Consider the following 15,063-nt stretch of genomic DNA (forward strand, 5'->3'; position numbering starts at 1 on the left):
CTCCAGGCAAAGCTTCTTTGAGGGTTAAACGGTAGAATCAGAAATGAGCAATGATGACACAGTAATTATGAGGATGAAGAAATAGAACTCTAGTTACTTCATTTCTGTCATTCTCTGTTACTGCTTCTGGAGTTCTTGTGTTTAAGATTTACAACGAAAACAGTGCTGATTATTTCTGAGAATAATTTTTGTCCAGTAAAGGAAGAGGTCTTAAAAATGACCCATTCTAGTTGTCAGAGTCTAATCGGCATGCCCTGCCTTGGGGCAACTCCTTTCACCAGCGCTACTTGAAAATGGAAACTCAGAGACCGAAAACACAAAAGCTGTGAAAACTTTCAGCAGTTTTACTTTCAGCAAATTAAGGTGAATACTATTCTGAACTTGGTTAACATTTTTACATTGTATATATGGACAGATTACTATGTGTTTTTATTTCTGTGTTTGCTTTAGATCTTAAGTGTCCAGGTTTGCTTACATTGCAAATCTTTGGCTTGTTAAAAATAATGCCATGGAAATTAATAGAAAGAAAAATAGAGCATGAAAAAGAAAAAACACATTGTTCTAGGGAGTCGTGGTGTAATTCTTAAGACATCTCCCTCCTTGTTCAATCCCTGAAATAAGTTAAGGTAGACAGTTTTTTGTTTTTTTAAAAGAACCTAATCCATTCACTCTCCCATTGTCTCCTCCACCCATTGTTTTTTCCATGTGCCTCTTCCACGCTCCACCCCTTACACCACAAACACCTAACTGCTTTTGGCTACTCATCAGGTTTTCACAGCAGCTTGATTACAACAAAATTGCAAGTTTGTTTAAATTACAATATTAGCCAGCAGTGCATTTATAGCTCACTCTTTCAAAGCTGGGAACTTTTTAATGCTGAAAGGAAGGTGTTGGAGTCCTTACTCCTGAATCTTCTGCACTCTCCTCTACCCTGCTCACTGCGCCCATTGTTGGAATAAGTTCTTCCTTGATCCTGTTCACAGTGCCAATTGTGGGAGTACTTACTCCTTGATTCTACTCAACTATGTCAACTGTGGGGCCTCAGTTCCCCTGCCAGGAACAGGACCTTTACGGATGCTGGGTAGTGGACAGAGAAGATGTGAGAAGTCATAGGCTCGTAGGCGTATAAGAGAGTCTTTATTACAGTCTAAGTAATCATTGCTACTAAGTAGCCATCAGACAAAGCCTTTCTTCAAAGGAGCCTCACACAGTAGCTGCTGCTAACATAGCAACTATTGCAAACACAGTAGTAAACACAGGAGCCATACCAAGCAGCCACACAATGGCTGGTCAATAACACATCTTTACAGTAACTTAGACAAAAGAGGCTTCTTTCCAAATAGTGACACCAGCCTTTTGGGTTATAGAAGGGCATGCCTGCATAGTACAGTAAGATTGCTGTGTCCTTGCTTTTGCACCTGCATATAGCAGATTAGCCTTGAACACTCTGATTAGGATTCCCATGCTCAGATTGGCCTTGAACATCCAGCGCACTCTAAACAGGGTTCCCACAGAAGGAAAGTAAAAATAATTTCTGATGCACCTTTCTGCTTCACATAAACTCATCATTGCACCATTGCTGGGAAGCATCTTAAATGTTCGTCAGTAGCGCACTTATTAACTTATGAAATGGAATAGTATACAGCCATTAAAAGTGTAGCTGTTCATTTTTTTAATGGCTGTTCTTTTTAATACTAACGTTCTGTGTCAGTATTGCATGAGTTCTAAGGTGTAGGTACAGATGTATTTTTTAAAACAAGGTTTAGAAGAGTGCTACTGTTTTGGCACGAATGTTTTTACATTTTAAAATGCTAAGATTTGTTGGTACAATCTCCATCATAATACAGCCTTCCCTCAGTATTGGTGGGGGATTGGTTCCAGGAACCTCCACCGATACCAAACTCCACAAAAGCTCAAGTCCCTTACATGAAATGGTGGAGTGTTTGCATAGAATCTACACACATCCTCCCACATACTTTAAAGCATCTCTAGACTACTTATAATACCTAATACAATGACAGTGCAGTGTAAATAGTCATTAGGCTGTATTGTTGAGGGAATAATGACAAGAAAAGTCTGTTCATGTTCCATGAGCCTGTGTAGTACACATCTGCCACAGCAGAACATGTTTTTTCGAATATGTTCAATCCACACTGGGTTGAATCTGCAGATGCAGAACCCATGGATAAGGAGGGCCAACTGTAGTTAAGATCATAAACCCCACGCAGAAGATCACTGGTAATCCCGACACCACAAAACACCAGAGCCGCCTCTCAGAGCCACATGTTCTCCGCTGGAGGCAGAACAGGGCAGCGGCAGTTCTCAAAGGCCCACTCTCAGGGGCCTGTGGAAAGCTGGGTGGTGATTCCAGTGTCAGGGCTCCAGAGTGCCTCTCATTGTCAGCACCTTTCTCCTCTGGAGGCTGGAGCCCAGGGAGATGCCTGGGTAGCTCAGGTACAGTCTTCAGTTAGGGAACCACATCTGTTTTTCCCTCCGCTAAGCAGCTCTTTCATGGAGCCAAATGGCAAGCCTTTGAATGTGAGAAAAATGCACACCTGGGTATTTTTTACTTATTTATCATTTAGGCCCCATATAATTCGAAAAAAACTAAATGTGAGGGAGTGTTGCTAAATTCATGGGTAATGTAAAACCTGAAAAGTACCATAAAAGCAGAATAGGACCCAGTAAAGGGGCTATATACTGGTTGTTAGTAGCGATTCCTAGTTCAGGTAAGTTAATGACTGCAGTTGAGCACTGATTTTAGCTTTGCATTTCTTGGCACACGAGGTGAAAGGGGGAATAGAAAGTATATGGTTCTTTTTATATGAAGCCAGAAAATAGGAAGTTTTCCCTAAGGAAAAGGACATTTCCTGATACTCAACTCAAGAAGGAAATTCAAATACAGATCTTATTAAAAATATGGAGATATTGACTCAGGCCTTCATGGTGGTCAGTTCGTGCCTATCAAGGTATTGAAACTAGCCAGTCAAAATGTGCCAAACCTCTCAAAGTATAGTCTCATTTGTATGTCAGGTCTCACGGTCTCTGTCTCACCAGTCACCACAGTAGTCCAACTCTCCTCTCTCATTGGACTGCTGTATAGGGCTCCTGACACACTTCTCCATTTACACTCAAACCCCCTCCCCCCTCACCCCCCAGCGTCTTCTTCAGGCTGTGGTCAGGGCTGACTGTAGGGAATGCGGGTCTGATTATACCCCATCACGGTCTTCATCCCACATGCTTACAACTCCTACGTCCCTCTGGTTAGGATAAGACCCAAACCTTCCCACCTCCCCAGCTCTTCTGCCACCCTTTCTCCCTTGTATGTTCCAGCCTTTTTTCAGTCCTTGTTTCTGGCCACGTGCCCTTGGAACATGGCCTCTCTCTCACCGCATGCTCTGCCTGCCTCAGCCAGCCGTTCTTCCTTTGGGTCTGAGCTGCATCATCCTCCGAGCCTCCCTGACTCCAAGAGCCCCGCCACACTGTTGTTTGTTCTCCTATCCCTCTGTGCCTCTTTCACGAGTGCTTATCTCTGTTGTGATGTCCTCCCAACTTAACAGGGGTTGGCTCCGCTGCTGTTTTTGTTGTTGTTAATACTCATCCAAGGATATATGTCCATTGATTTTTAGAGAGAGTGAAAGGGAGGGGGAGAGACAAAGAGAGAGAAACATCCATGTGAGAGAGACACATCAATTGGTTGCCTCCCGCACAAGCCCCAACCAGAGCTAGTAGGGATAGAGCCTGCAGCCGAGGTACGGAAGCAAACCGGGACCCTTCAGTCTGCGGACCAATGCTCTATCCACTGAACCAAACCTGTTAGGGCGGCTGTGCTCACTCTTTGACCTCAGCTTTACATTCCCTACCTGATGAGCAGTAGGGAGTCAGGAGACATTCAAGAGAAAGGAACCGTCTGTCAGTACCAGATGCTAGCCTCCCAGCCTCATCCTGAAGCATGGTTCTGATCATGTCATTTCCTTGTGCCAAAACTTTCAAGAGGTCCCCTTTTCCTGCAGGGTACAATCCGCACCCTTTATTTAGCCCTCCACAAGCTGGGTCCAGTTGAATTTCCAAACTGGTACCTTTGACATGATACTGATTTTCTATCTAAGTTATAATTATTTCATGTATGTATCTCCCACATAAGGTTGTAGTCAAGTCCTATATAGTGTCTAGCATGAGCCTTACATAGTAGGTACTCATAAAAATATGTTAAATGTATGGAGGCTTATGTTAAATAACAGCATCTTTGTAAGTGAGGGTTTAATGGCATCCAATTTCCCTCTCGATGCTTAATTTATAGTAAAGTTTCTGTATTGTTTTGTTTGTTTTTAAATATATTTTTATTTATTTCAGAGAGGAAGGGAGAGGGAGAGAGAGAGAGAAACATCAATGATGAGAGAGAATCATTGATTGGCTGCCTCTTGCACTCCCCTCCCCCCCCCACTGGGGATTGAGCCTGCAACCCAGGCATGTGCCCTTGACTGGAATCGAACCCGGGACCCTTCAGTTCACAGGCCAAAGCTCTATCCATTGAGCCAAACCGCCTAGGACCTGTTTTTAAATATGTAACCAATGGCCAGTCAGCTGTCAACTCTCCTGTTCTTTTAAATATCTCTAAAGATTAGTGAATCTGAATTCAGTTCATATACGCTTGACCCTGGAACAACATGAGTTTGAACTGCACGGGTCCACTTATAACACGGATTTGTTTCAACAAATGTTGTAATGTATTTTCTCTTCCTTATGATTCTTTATTTTGTCTCTAATTTACTTTATTGTAAGAATACAGTATATAATAAATATAACATACAAAATATATGTTAATCAGTCGTTTATGTTGTCAGTAAAGCTTTTGGTCAATAGTAGGTAATAGTAAAGTTTGGGGGTAGTCAAAAGTTGTTGCGGATTTTCAACTGTGCAGGAGGCAGAGCCTCTAATTCCCATGTTGTTCAAGGGTCATTTGTAAAGACCTCATGGATCTTCTCTTACAAGGATACAGCATTACTTTGGTACAGAATGCCAGAAAGTAAAACAAAATAGATTCATGTAGCTTGTCATTTCCAGGGAAGACTGCTCAAATCAGTACTCTTCCAAAAAGTGTCCAATGGGCCAGTGCACTCGTTTCCAGATGAGTATCACCTCCTCACCTCCACTCAGGAGGTCGGACCCTGACCGCTACTGCTGGTTGCCATGACTCCTGCGATGAGAGCATAACCCTCACCTCCATTTCCTTCCAACAGGCCGATTTAAACTGCAATATTCAAGATGATGCCGGGGCTTTTTACTGCGTAACCAGTCAGTATGAGAGTTCTGAAAACATGACAGTCACCTGTTCCACCAAAGTTTGCTCCTTTGGGAAGCAAGTAGTAGAAAAAGTAGAGGTAAGTTGGCCTCTGTATCCTGGAACCTTCTTTCAAGGCCAGTCTATTGCTGTCCTTTAAAGCTTTCTGGGGTAGAGTTTTACCTTTTTTTTTTTTTTTTTTGGTGTCTCTTCTTTCTGACCCACCCCCACCTAACTCTCTCCCCCCCCCCCCCCCATTACTTCTAAAAAGGCAAAAATGGTTTGAAAGCAACTGAAAGAAGGCCAGGAGGAAGTCCCACGCCAGCCCCCTTGACTGTTGAAGTTGGCCTTCCCAGCCGCAGTGTTTAGTCCTACAGGAGGCCTCATTGAGGGTAGCCTGGTGTGGAAGCTGCCGCTCATCAGATGAAGCCTTCCCACCCACCCCATGGCCAAGGGCACTCCCAGGCACTGGGAGAGGAGCCACAGTGGTGTGCGACTGATGGGCACTGGCCTTCTAAGCCCCAATACCTTCCGTTTGGTGTTGCTTTTGCCATTTCTGCCCCTTTCATTATATTTGTTAACCCATTGTATGCCATAAGCGTCTGTAGACACAAACAGCGGACCTTCCCCACACGCTATTCACGTCTATAAAAAAAAAAAAGTTTGCCCTAAGTGGCAGCCCTGACCAACTTTAAAATCATTTTTCGTGAGGATTTTCGGCTGAAAATATTCAAGAACACCCAAATTGCAATATATTTATTTTTATAATATTCATTGCAAATTGGTTTTTTAAATTAAATTCAAAATGTTGTGGCGTGTGGGGATGGTTTCTGTTTTGGACGTGTGGCAGTTAACTGGTTAAGTCTATTCTAGTACAAACTGGGACTAAATACCTATTTTTGGCCTTGTAATTTTAAGCCTCCATTTCTTTGGAAAAAAGTATATGTTTGTTTGCTTAGTGTGAATGATATTTGTAGTTGACATTCCATTGAAGGTTTTTTCAGTGTTTCTGCTCATCCCCCCACCCCCTGCCCCAATGGATCCATGTTCAGTGAGAAGCTTTTGTTTATGGCAGCCCTGGACCTCGGAGGTCCAGGAGCCCACCTGACTGACAGAGACTTTGTGCTGAGGCGAGAAAGAGAGAGAAAGAGACAGAGAGAGACATTGGGGAGTGAGAAGGAGGAAGGGTGGTTCATTTAAGCTTAGGGGGCGTGAGCTTGACTAAACTGGTGGTAGTGGGAACCCAGTAAGATATTTTGAGTGGAACTTAGAAACTGACTGCATATTTAAGATTAAAGAGGAGGAAAAGTCAAAGGTCATACATGTTATCCTTGGAAGGACAGTGTTGTCACCAGCAGAGATAAGGAAATGGGGTGTTCAAGAGGAAACAGGGCATGATTACCGAAGCATGCAAGGCTAAAATTTGGGAGACAGGTGAAGACTGAAACTATTAATTGGGAATCCTAAGCATGAAGGATAGAGATGGGAACGGAGATTTAGCTGCAGAGAGAATAGCCAGAGCATAGAAATAAGGAGTCAGTTTGGGAGCAGCAGCCAGCCCTGCAGTGGCTGGAAGGGAGGCACAAACCAAGCAGCAGAGGGCAAACATAGGGGAGGGAGGAGGGGAGCCGAGTCAGGGCAGTGTCTGGCAAGCTTGGGGAAGGGAGGGTGAGAAGGTGGCTATGTAATGAGACAAATCTGGAAGGCCCAGAACCTGCTCACCTACATCTCTGAGAGGGAGAAAGCAATGTTACCTGCCTGTGGTTGGGAACCTGGAAGGACAGTGCTGGGCATTGCTACCCAATAGCCATTTGTCAGGGCTTATCTGTAAGTAGACTTCTTGCTTCGACAGGTGCATGTGAGAAAAGGTGAACCAGACAAGTTAGTTTCCTAGATTTCAAACTATTCTTCATTGTGTCCTCAGATAACACACCCAAAGCTCTCTTACTTAGTTCAGGGGCCAGGAAAGGTTGCCTTTGACTGATGAAATCTCAGGAATCTCCATGAAGAAGGTAGTATGAGTGTGGCAGGTGGAGTTTTATAATTAAACCTTTAATCCATTTAGAATGTATTTTTGTATTATGTGTGTAAGGGGAGTCTGCTATATTTCTCCCAAATAGATAGGTATCTGTTGAAAACCACTTATAAAATGATTCATCCTTTTCCAACTGAATGGATCTGTGCCCTTGATGTTACCATATAAACTGGGAGCTGTTTCTGGCATCTCTCTATTCTCTCCACCCTATATCTCCACATGTCCCAATGCCACACTTACTTCATTACAATGGCCTTATGGTAGGTTCTGATATCTGCTGAGGAAGTGAGTTTCACCCATCTTCTTTTTATATATTTTCTAGGTTACTAACCAGCATTCATTCTTCCAAATAATGAGATTGTTTTAAAAATGTAAAAAGAGACAAAATCTTATTTGAGCAATCTAATTGTAATTGCCTTTGATTTTTATATTATTTTGGGATAAATTGATATTCAGTCTTTCTAATCAAGAACCTATTTGTATTTTCATCTCATTTTATCTATTATAATTATTATAATAAGAGTTTATAGTTTTTATATGTATAGATTTATTCCTTTCTGGGTAGTATATATTTCTTTTTTTTAAATAAATCTTTATTGTTCAGATTATTACAGGTGTTCCTCTTTTTTTTTTCCCCCATAGCTCCCCTTCACCTGATTCCCCACCCCACCCCACCCCATGCCCTTACCCCCCACCACTGTCTTCATCCATAGGTGTAAGATTTTTGTCCAGTCTCTTCCCGCACCCCTCACACCCCCTTCCCCCTGAGAATTGTCAGTCCATTCCCTTTCTATGTCCCTGATTCTATTATATTCACCAGTCCATTCTGTTCTTCAGATTTTTTATTCACTTGATTTTTAGATTCACTTGTTGGTAGGTATGTATTTGATGTCATTTTGTTGTTCATAATTTTTATCTTTACCTTTTTCTTCTTCCTCTTCTTAAAGAACACCCTTCAGCATTTCATGTAATCCTGGTTTGGTGGTGATGAACTCCTTTAGCTTTTTCTTGTCTGTGAAGCTCTTTATCTGACCTTCAACTCTGAATGATAGCTTTGCTGGGTAGAGTAATCTTGGTTGTAGGTTCTTGCTGTTCATCGCTTTGAATATTTCTTGCCACTCCCTTCTGGCCTGCATAGTTTCTGTTGAGAAATCAGCTGACAGTCGTATGGGTACGCCCTTGTAGGTAACTAACTGTTTTTCTCTTGCTGCTTTCAAGATTCTCTCTTTGTCTTTTGCTCTTGGCATTTTAATTATGATGTGTCTTGATGTGGTCCTCTTTGGATTCCTCTTGTATGAGGTTCTGTGCTCTTCCTGGACTTGTAAGTCTATTTCTTTCACCAGGTGGGGAAAGTTTTCTGTCATTATTTCTTCTAATAGGTTTTCAATATTTTGCTCTCTCTCTTCTTTTGGCACCCCAAAAATTCGAATGTTGGTACGCTTAAAGTTGTTCCAGAGGCTCCTTACACTATCTTCATATTTTTGGATTCTTTTTTCTTTTTGTTTTTCTGGTTGGGTGTTTTTTGTTTCCTCATATTTCAGATCTTTGGTTTGATTCTTGGGGTCCTTTGATCTACAGTTGAATTTCTGTATATTCTTTATTTCAGACAGTGTATGCTTAATTTCTGACTGGTCCTTTTCCATTTTTTTGGCATTCTCATTAAGGTCCTTGAAGGTCTCACTAAGCTCCTCGGAGGTCTCATCAAATTTCTCGGCGGTTTTTAGAAGATTCTTGAGTAACCTTATAAATGTGGTTCTGAACTCTATGTCATCCAGTAGTTTGCTTTCCTCCATTTCTTTCATTTGTGACATATTTCTTTGTCTCTGCATTTTGGCTGCTTCCCTGTGTTGATGGAGTGGCTTTGTGTGGTAGGTGACCTATAGGGGCCAGTAGCTCAGCCTCCCCAATCACCTGAGGTGGACACTCTTGGTACACCCCTTTGTGGGCTGAGTGTAAAGTCTTGGTGTAGTTAAGCCTTGATTGCTGTTGGTACACTGGGAGGAATTGACCTCTAGGCCAGTTGGCTGTGAGGACCCGCTGTGTCTCTAATGGAAGAACTGCTGCACTGGAGACACTCTTATGGTGCAGGACTTGTTTCAGTGGGGCTTTGGTGCTCACTGAGTCTGCCTCTTGAATGTATCACTTATGGATGTGAGGAGTTGAAATCTGGTGTCTCACACTGACCACTAGGTAAACTGGCTTCTGGATCTCCAATGGGGTGCAGGTCAGCTACCGTCTGAGGCCACCCAGCAGGCGATACAGTGAGAACTACAGTTTTTCTCCTCTTTGCTTGGGGTTTAGAGGTTTTGGAGCTGTCTGACCTGGGCTGCAAGTTTGCTATGTTCAGCTGCGATAGGGCAGGCCATTCATATGCTAAAGCCGCTGCTTGGAGCTTGGGTGGTTTTGTAGGTTGTGTGGGGCAGGGTCTCAGGGCGTCACTAGGCTAGGGTATGGCAAACAGCAATGGCTGCCAGTAAGCCAGCTCTGCCTCTCCGACTGCATCTCCGCGTCCCGCGCCCCAGCGCAGTAAACAATTATTCCTGCCCGCAGCCCTGCAAGCAAGCCACCCTCACTTTCCGACCCGATGGCAGACAGTCCTGCTTCTCCCCGTAGGAGTTTGGGTCCCCCACGTCTCCCCAGAAACTGGATTTCGGAGTAATTGGGAGCTTGTCTCCCTTCAGGTTGAAAAAAGCAGCGCTCCCAGTCGCCCACCACCAGCCCGATACGCGCGCCTCCGTACCTCAGCTTTTCAGCACTTGCGCACGTGTCAATGCTCTTTTCTCTTTCCTTCTAGTTGTAGAACTTCCACTCAGCCAGCTTTCCCATGGTTCTGGGTGATAGACGTTTTGTCTTTTAGTTGTAGTTTTGAAATTGTTGTGCAAGGCAGCAGTTTAGGTGTTTACCTACACCGTCATCTTGGATCCTCTCTCTGGGTAGTATATATTTCTAAGTATTATGAAATTGGTTGAATACAGTTTTCCATTTCTACATTTTGATTACTAGAATAGAATAAAGTTCTTGGTCTTTGTATATCTATTTTCTTTCAAAACATTTTGCCGTATTTATCTCTAGTCATTTTCCCCTAGGTTCATGGGTTTTCTATGTATATAAATCTTATTGGCAGCTTTATTTTATCGCTTCTTTTCCAATTTTTATGCCAGTTTTTAAAATTATTTTCTCACCTTTTAGTTTGCTAAAACCTCCTATGGAGTTGTAAAAAGAAATAGTGATATATAAGTAATAGTATCCCTGTATAGTTCCTGATGTTAGTAGACATGTTTTGGGTGTTTTTCCATGTGGGATATTTATTCTTGGTTTTTATAAATCGTCTTTATTTTACATTTAAGTGCTTTCTTTCTATAATTATTTTACTTAGGGTTTTTTATTAGTAGTAGCTACAATATTTTATCAAATGCCTTTTCAGCAACTCTAACTCTATGATTTTTCCCTGATTCTTCTCCCATTTGTTGACATCACAGGTTAGCACCACCACAGCATTCCTGCACCAAGTCCTCCTTTGGTTGCAGCAATTCACTCAGTTCGCTGTCTTACACAGCGCTTCTGCATCTTAGCCTGTGCTTTTCTTTTTTATCTCTTTATCAAATTTCAGTATTGAATGTATATTAGTTTCATAAAAATAAGTGGGACACCTCCCTTTTTCTGTGGTCTGGCATGGTGTGAATAACATTGGAAATAACTATTCTTTAAAGGTTACATGGAACTTGGCTGTGAAACCATCTGGTCTTTGTACCCTTTTCAGCGGTATATCTCTAAACAACTTCCAGTCATTTCCAGTTCAAGTTTTCTACTTAAAAGGGGTCGGTATTAGCAATTTGTATTTTCCTAGGAAGGCACCCTACCCTCTAGGTTTTCTCTGCTATTTTTGCTCTTAGAGGTATGTGACGTAACCTCTTGTAAATCTTCTAATCTCACTGTAATTGTGGTTTTGTCTCTTTTCTTTTTTCTCCTTAAGCTTGTGAAGTTTATATTTATTTAGTCTTTTTTTAAAGAACCAGTTTTTGTATTTATTCTGTCTGCATTTTTAATTTTGATTATATTTACTTGCACTTTTATCTTTATTAATTTCCTATTCTTGGTTATTTGCACTTTTATCTTTATTAATTTGCTTTTCCTGTGGTTTTGATTTGCTGTGTGAGGTTGTAATTTTTTAAAGATGTGCATTTAGTTCTGAACTTGTTCATCTTTCATGATGAAGACGTGAAGCTGCTTCATTAAGTTTCCTCCACTGGAGCTTCATTGCATCCCGTAGTTTTGATGTATTTTCCTTTTCATTACTCTTTGGATAGTTTGTAATTTTCTTTTTAATTCCTTTTTGATCCAAGGTTATCCAGGAATGTGTTTCTTACTTCTGAGTACTTCAATGGGATCTTTAAACTGCATACACCCAATTATTTCTTTTCTTTTAAATTAAAGGCATAAATAACTAACAGTCAGAGGCTCATGGTGAGTGTGAAGCAGTTTTTCCTCAAGTTGAGAAATTAGCTGAATTGGTTGTTGGCCTGTGAGGCCTTATCATAGTAAAGAAGGATTTTCTTTGGGCTCTTTGAAGACTTGGGACAGGCTGGTGCTGCTCTTACAGACCTCTGGGTAGAGAATCACGAAGTAGGTGGATATATTGCCTTCTGACCTTTGCTCAGGACTTATACAACTCTTCTTTAAAGCTATCATCTCTCTTTTCTTTTTTTAAATGAAACTGACGTCATTACCAACTGCACTAACAAAGCACCTTGCGATTCTTTGTTAATTTCCAGAAAAATAATGAATTCTGAATCTGGCATTAATTTTGGATACTGGATTTTTAAAAATTAAGTAAACAGCATAAATAGTACTGTGTATAGCAGACATTTCATGTTGAAAAAGTACAATGCTTTTACAAGCAGTAATAACTTTTTCATGTATTTTGAGGTCAAAAGTGTAAAAATGCTCAAATCCTTTTTCCCTCACAGACGGAGTATGCAAGGTTTGAGAATGGCCGATTTGTATACCGAATAAACCGCTCCCCGATGTGTGAATATATGATCAACTTCATCCACAAACTCAAACACTTACCAGAGAAATATATGATGAATAGTGTTTTGGAAAACTTCACAATTTTATTGGTAACTGTTTTGTCTCTTCCCTGTTTTGGGAGACTCAGCCCTGAGGCTGGTGGGGCAAGACTGGGGCGGGGGGCAGGGGGGGAAGTCCTGGGAGGCACCAGGACCTGGGCCAAAGCAAATGACCTGGCTTTTGGGTAGGGCCCCGGGTAGTCAATCAGCAGTTGAATCCACATATTCATAGGGTAAACCTGGCCTTGGTTTGGGCTCAAGTCTGTAGAAGAGAAGGGGTCTCATCTGGCGGGGGTTTGTAAACTTGACAGAATTAGAATTCAAGAGGGTCATAAAAAGTGATGGACCTAGGTTCTCAATCCTGACCACACATTAGAAGACCTGGAGAAAGACCTTGATATCTAAATATCCTGATACAAAGACTGTAAACTGTGTCCATTACTGAATCAGGATCTCTGAGGATAGGACCCAGGAAAGTTCCCCAGGTAATTCCTGCATTAGCCAAGTTTGGGTCTTAACAGCAACATATTTGGCAAATCATAAATGAGGCAAAAGCTGAGTTAGGAGGTTTGTAATTTGAACATACCTTGATTCATTTCCTGGAGGATTTGCAAGGCCTTATAAGAAATAACGTACAGTAGGACAGCAAAATATGAGCTCTCAGTACTAGAAGGGATGTAAGTTAGAATAGAATGTCATGACCAGGAAGGGTTAGAAATATTCTCCAGAGGCTGAAAAGTATGATCAAAACTTAATGGGCAGCTAAAGGAAAAGGAAAAAATAATGGTGCTAAGTGTCCACAATGGGAAAACTTTCTGGTTCCACTGGGCAATGCTGCGTGGGGGTTTTTCCCCTTAATATTTAATTTTAAAACAAATTTCTCATGGAGGCTTCATTGGAGGACTTGGGAAGGCTATTACAAATAGTGTTGTCCTCAAAATATACCTCTAAAATATGTACAGTAATGGGTTTCATAAGGCTCATTTTAAAAAGTATAACATTCCTTAAACTGAAGGGATAATGCCAAAACAAAACGTGGTGGGAAGAATTTTGCTGAAAGGGGCAGCAAGACAATATTGTGGTCAAATGGCCTGCATTGTGACTAGGATCAAGGACTAGAACACTAAAAGCAGGAATTCTTTACCTGGAATTTTTGGATTCACTCAGCCCATGGTTCTCAGGCACTGGTGTGCTGGTGGAAAATAAAAGGCTCTACCTCAACACTGCACCCTCCCAAAAAAAACCACACCCTGATTGTAAATACGCCCTCCACGGGCAATTTCAAGCTACCACTGGTTATCCAGCTCATGAAAGTCCTTAATATTTAACAATGACTTTCAGCAACCAGTAGGAGCCAGTTCCCTCACACAATGTAAAAAAATAATAATAATAAATAAAAATTTTAAAATGCTGAGGTATAAGCCCCACCTCAAGGAATAACATCAGAATCCCCAGGTAGCTGTACACACAGGGTTGAAATCCCTGCTCTGAGGGACTGGTCAATGAGCCAATTTTCATTTATTCCGCGGAGAGAACCTCAGTGGACTCTTAAGTGCATCCAGGTCCCTCTGAAAATTTAGAAACCAGCAGTCTGGGGGAAATATGGAAAACATGTTCTTTAGTAACTAGTCTTCACTGGTATCCTTTGGTTAACATTGAGCAGTTCAAGGTTCCAGGTGCTGGCAGGTCCTTGTCATATAGAGACTCCCTTGTATTTAAGAACAGATCACCTTAGTGCTCAGCTGAGCAGACGGTGAATGTGGCATCCTGCTATGGACATGAAATAGCTTCAGGAATTAACCACAACTCCTTGGGTAGATGGCCACTTTGCCTCTCTTGGAAGGAGTTTTAGCTATTTTTTTTTTTTTAACCATGAAATGCTGTATGTTTCAGCATTTTAAAGAATATGTGCTCAGTCCCTAAAACCTTACCTCACGGAGCATAGCCAAAGACAATAGGCCTGGAAAAATTAAAAGCATCTATTACCCATAAAAACCATGTAACTGTATTAGTCAGGCTCCCTTGGAACATGTGGCTTCACGCAGCATAGATGGCTGGAGAACGCACCATGTTCAATTAATTTCAGAAGGTATCATCAAACAACTACGTCAGTTCCTCTGATATGCAGAATTAGTGGCTATCAATAAATACCTGCTCGAATAGTATTGTAGCTTTAGAAAAGCTGAAAGTAAGCCCGCACTCCTGGGTTATGAGAACAAAATCATCTCATTGATTACAGGAGCCAAGAGTACCTTTCCGCTTTTTCTTGGGATGGGGGTAGGATCATAGCCAGGGTGCCAGCTGCTGGACACCGTTGTCGGGGTTTTACTAGGGTACCTTGGACACGAAACCTGTGTCAACAGGACCATTTCCAGACCCGATGGCCTGGTGGGCTAAAATGTCTGATTTCATCAGGATTATTTGGGAATCGAGGTGAACCTGTAGATGCAGGACTTAGGAATAGCATCTATTCTAGACAGATGGAGGAAGACGGCAGGTGAACCATAGGCCAAGTCTTCCTGTCTTATTTTGAGGTTGTATTCAGAAATACAGGTGGCTAGGAACTTTTTTTTCTTTCCTCCTTTTGAATCTTAATCATGAAGCCTAAATAGGATATATTCTTTCATAGAAAATTTGCAAAAAGGGAGGCTACATCACAGATGTTTCAGGCACATGTT

The 15,063-nt window shown here is 41.7% G+C and overlaps 1 protein-coding gene across 1 annotated transcript in view; it reads left to right on the forward strand.

Annotated features, from left to right (window-relative positions):
- Positions 1 to 15,063, forward strand: part of TEAD1 (TEA domain transcription factor 1) — a 254,213-nt gene that overhangs the window by 234,060 nt on the left and 5,090 nt on the right. The window contains exons 10-11 of the mRNA XM_080640120.1: positions 5,241 to 5,381; positions 12,284 to 12,436. Coding sequence (XP_080496246.1) covers positions 5,241 to 5,381; positions 12,284 to 12,436 — 294 coding nt within the window. The remainder of the gene's footprint in view (positions 1 to 5,240; positions 5,382 to 12,283; positions 12,437 to 15,063) is intronic.

This window comes from Plecotus auritus (genome assembly GCF_963455305.1).
Source record: "Plecotus auritus genome assembly, chromosome: 9".
Classification (NCBI taxonomy): domain Eukaryota; kingdom Metazoa; phylum Chordata; class Mammalia; order Chiroptera; family Vespertilionidae; genus Plecotus; species Plecotus auritus.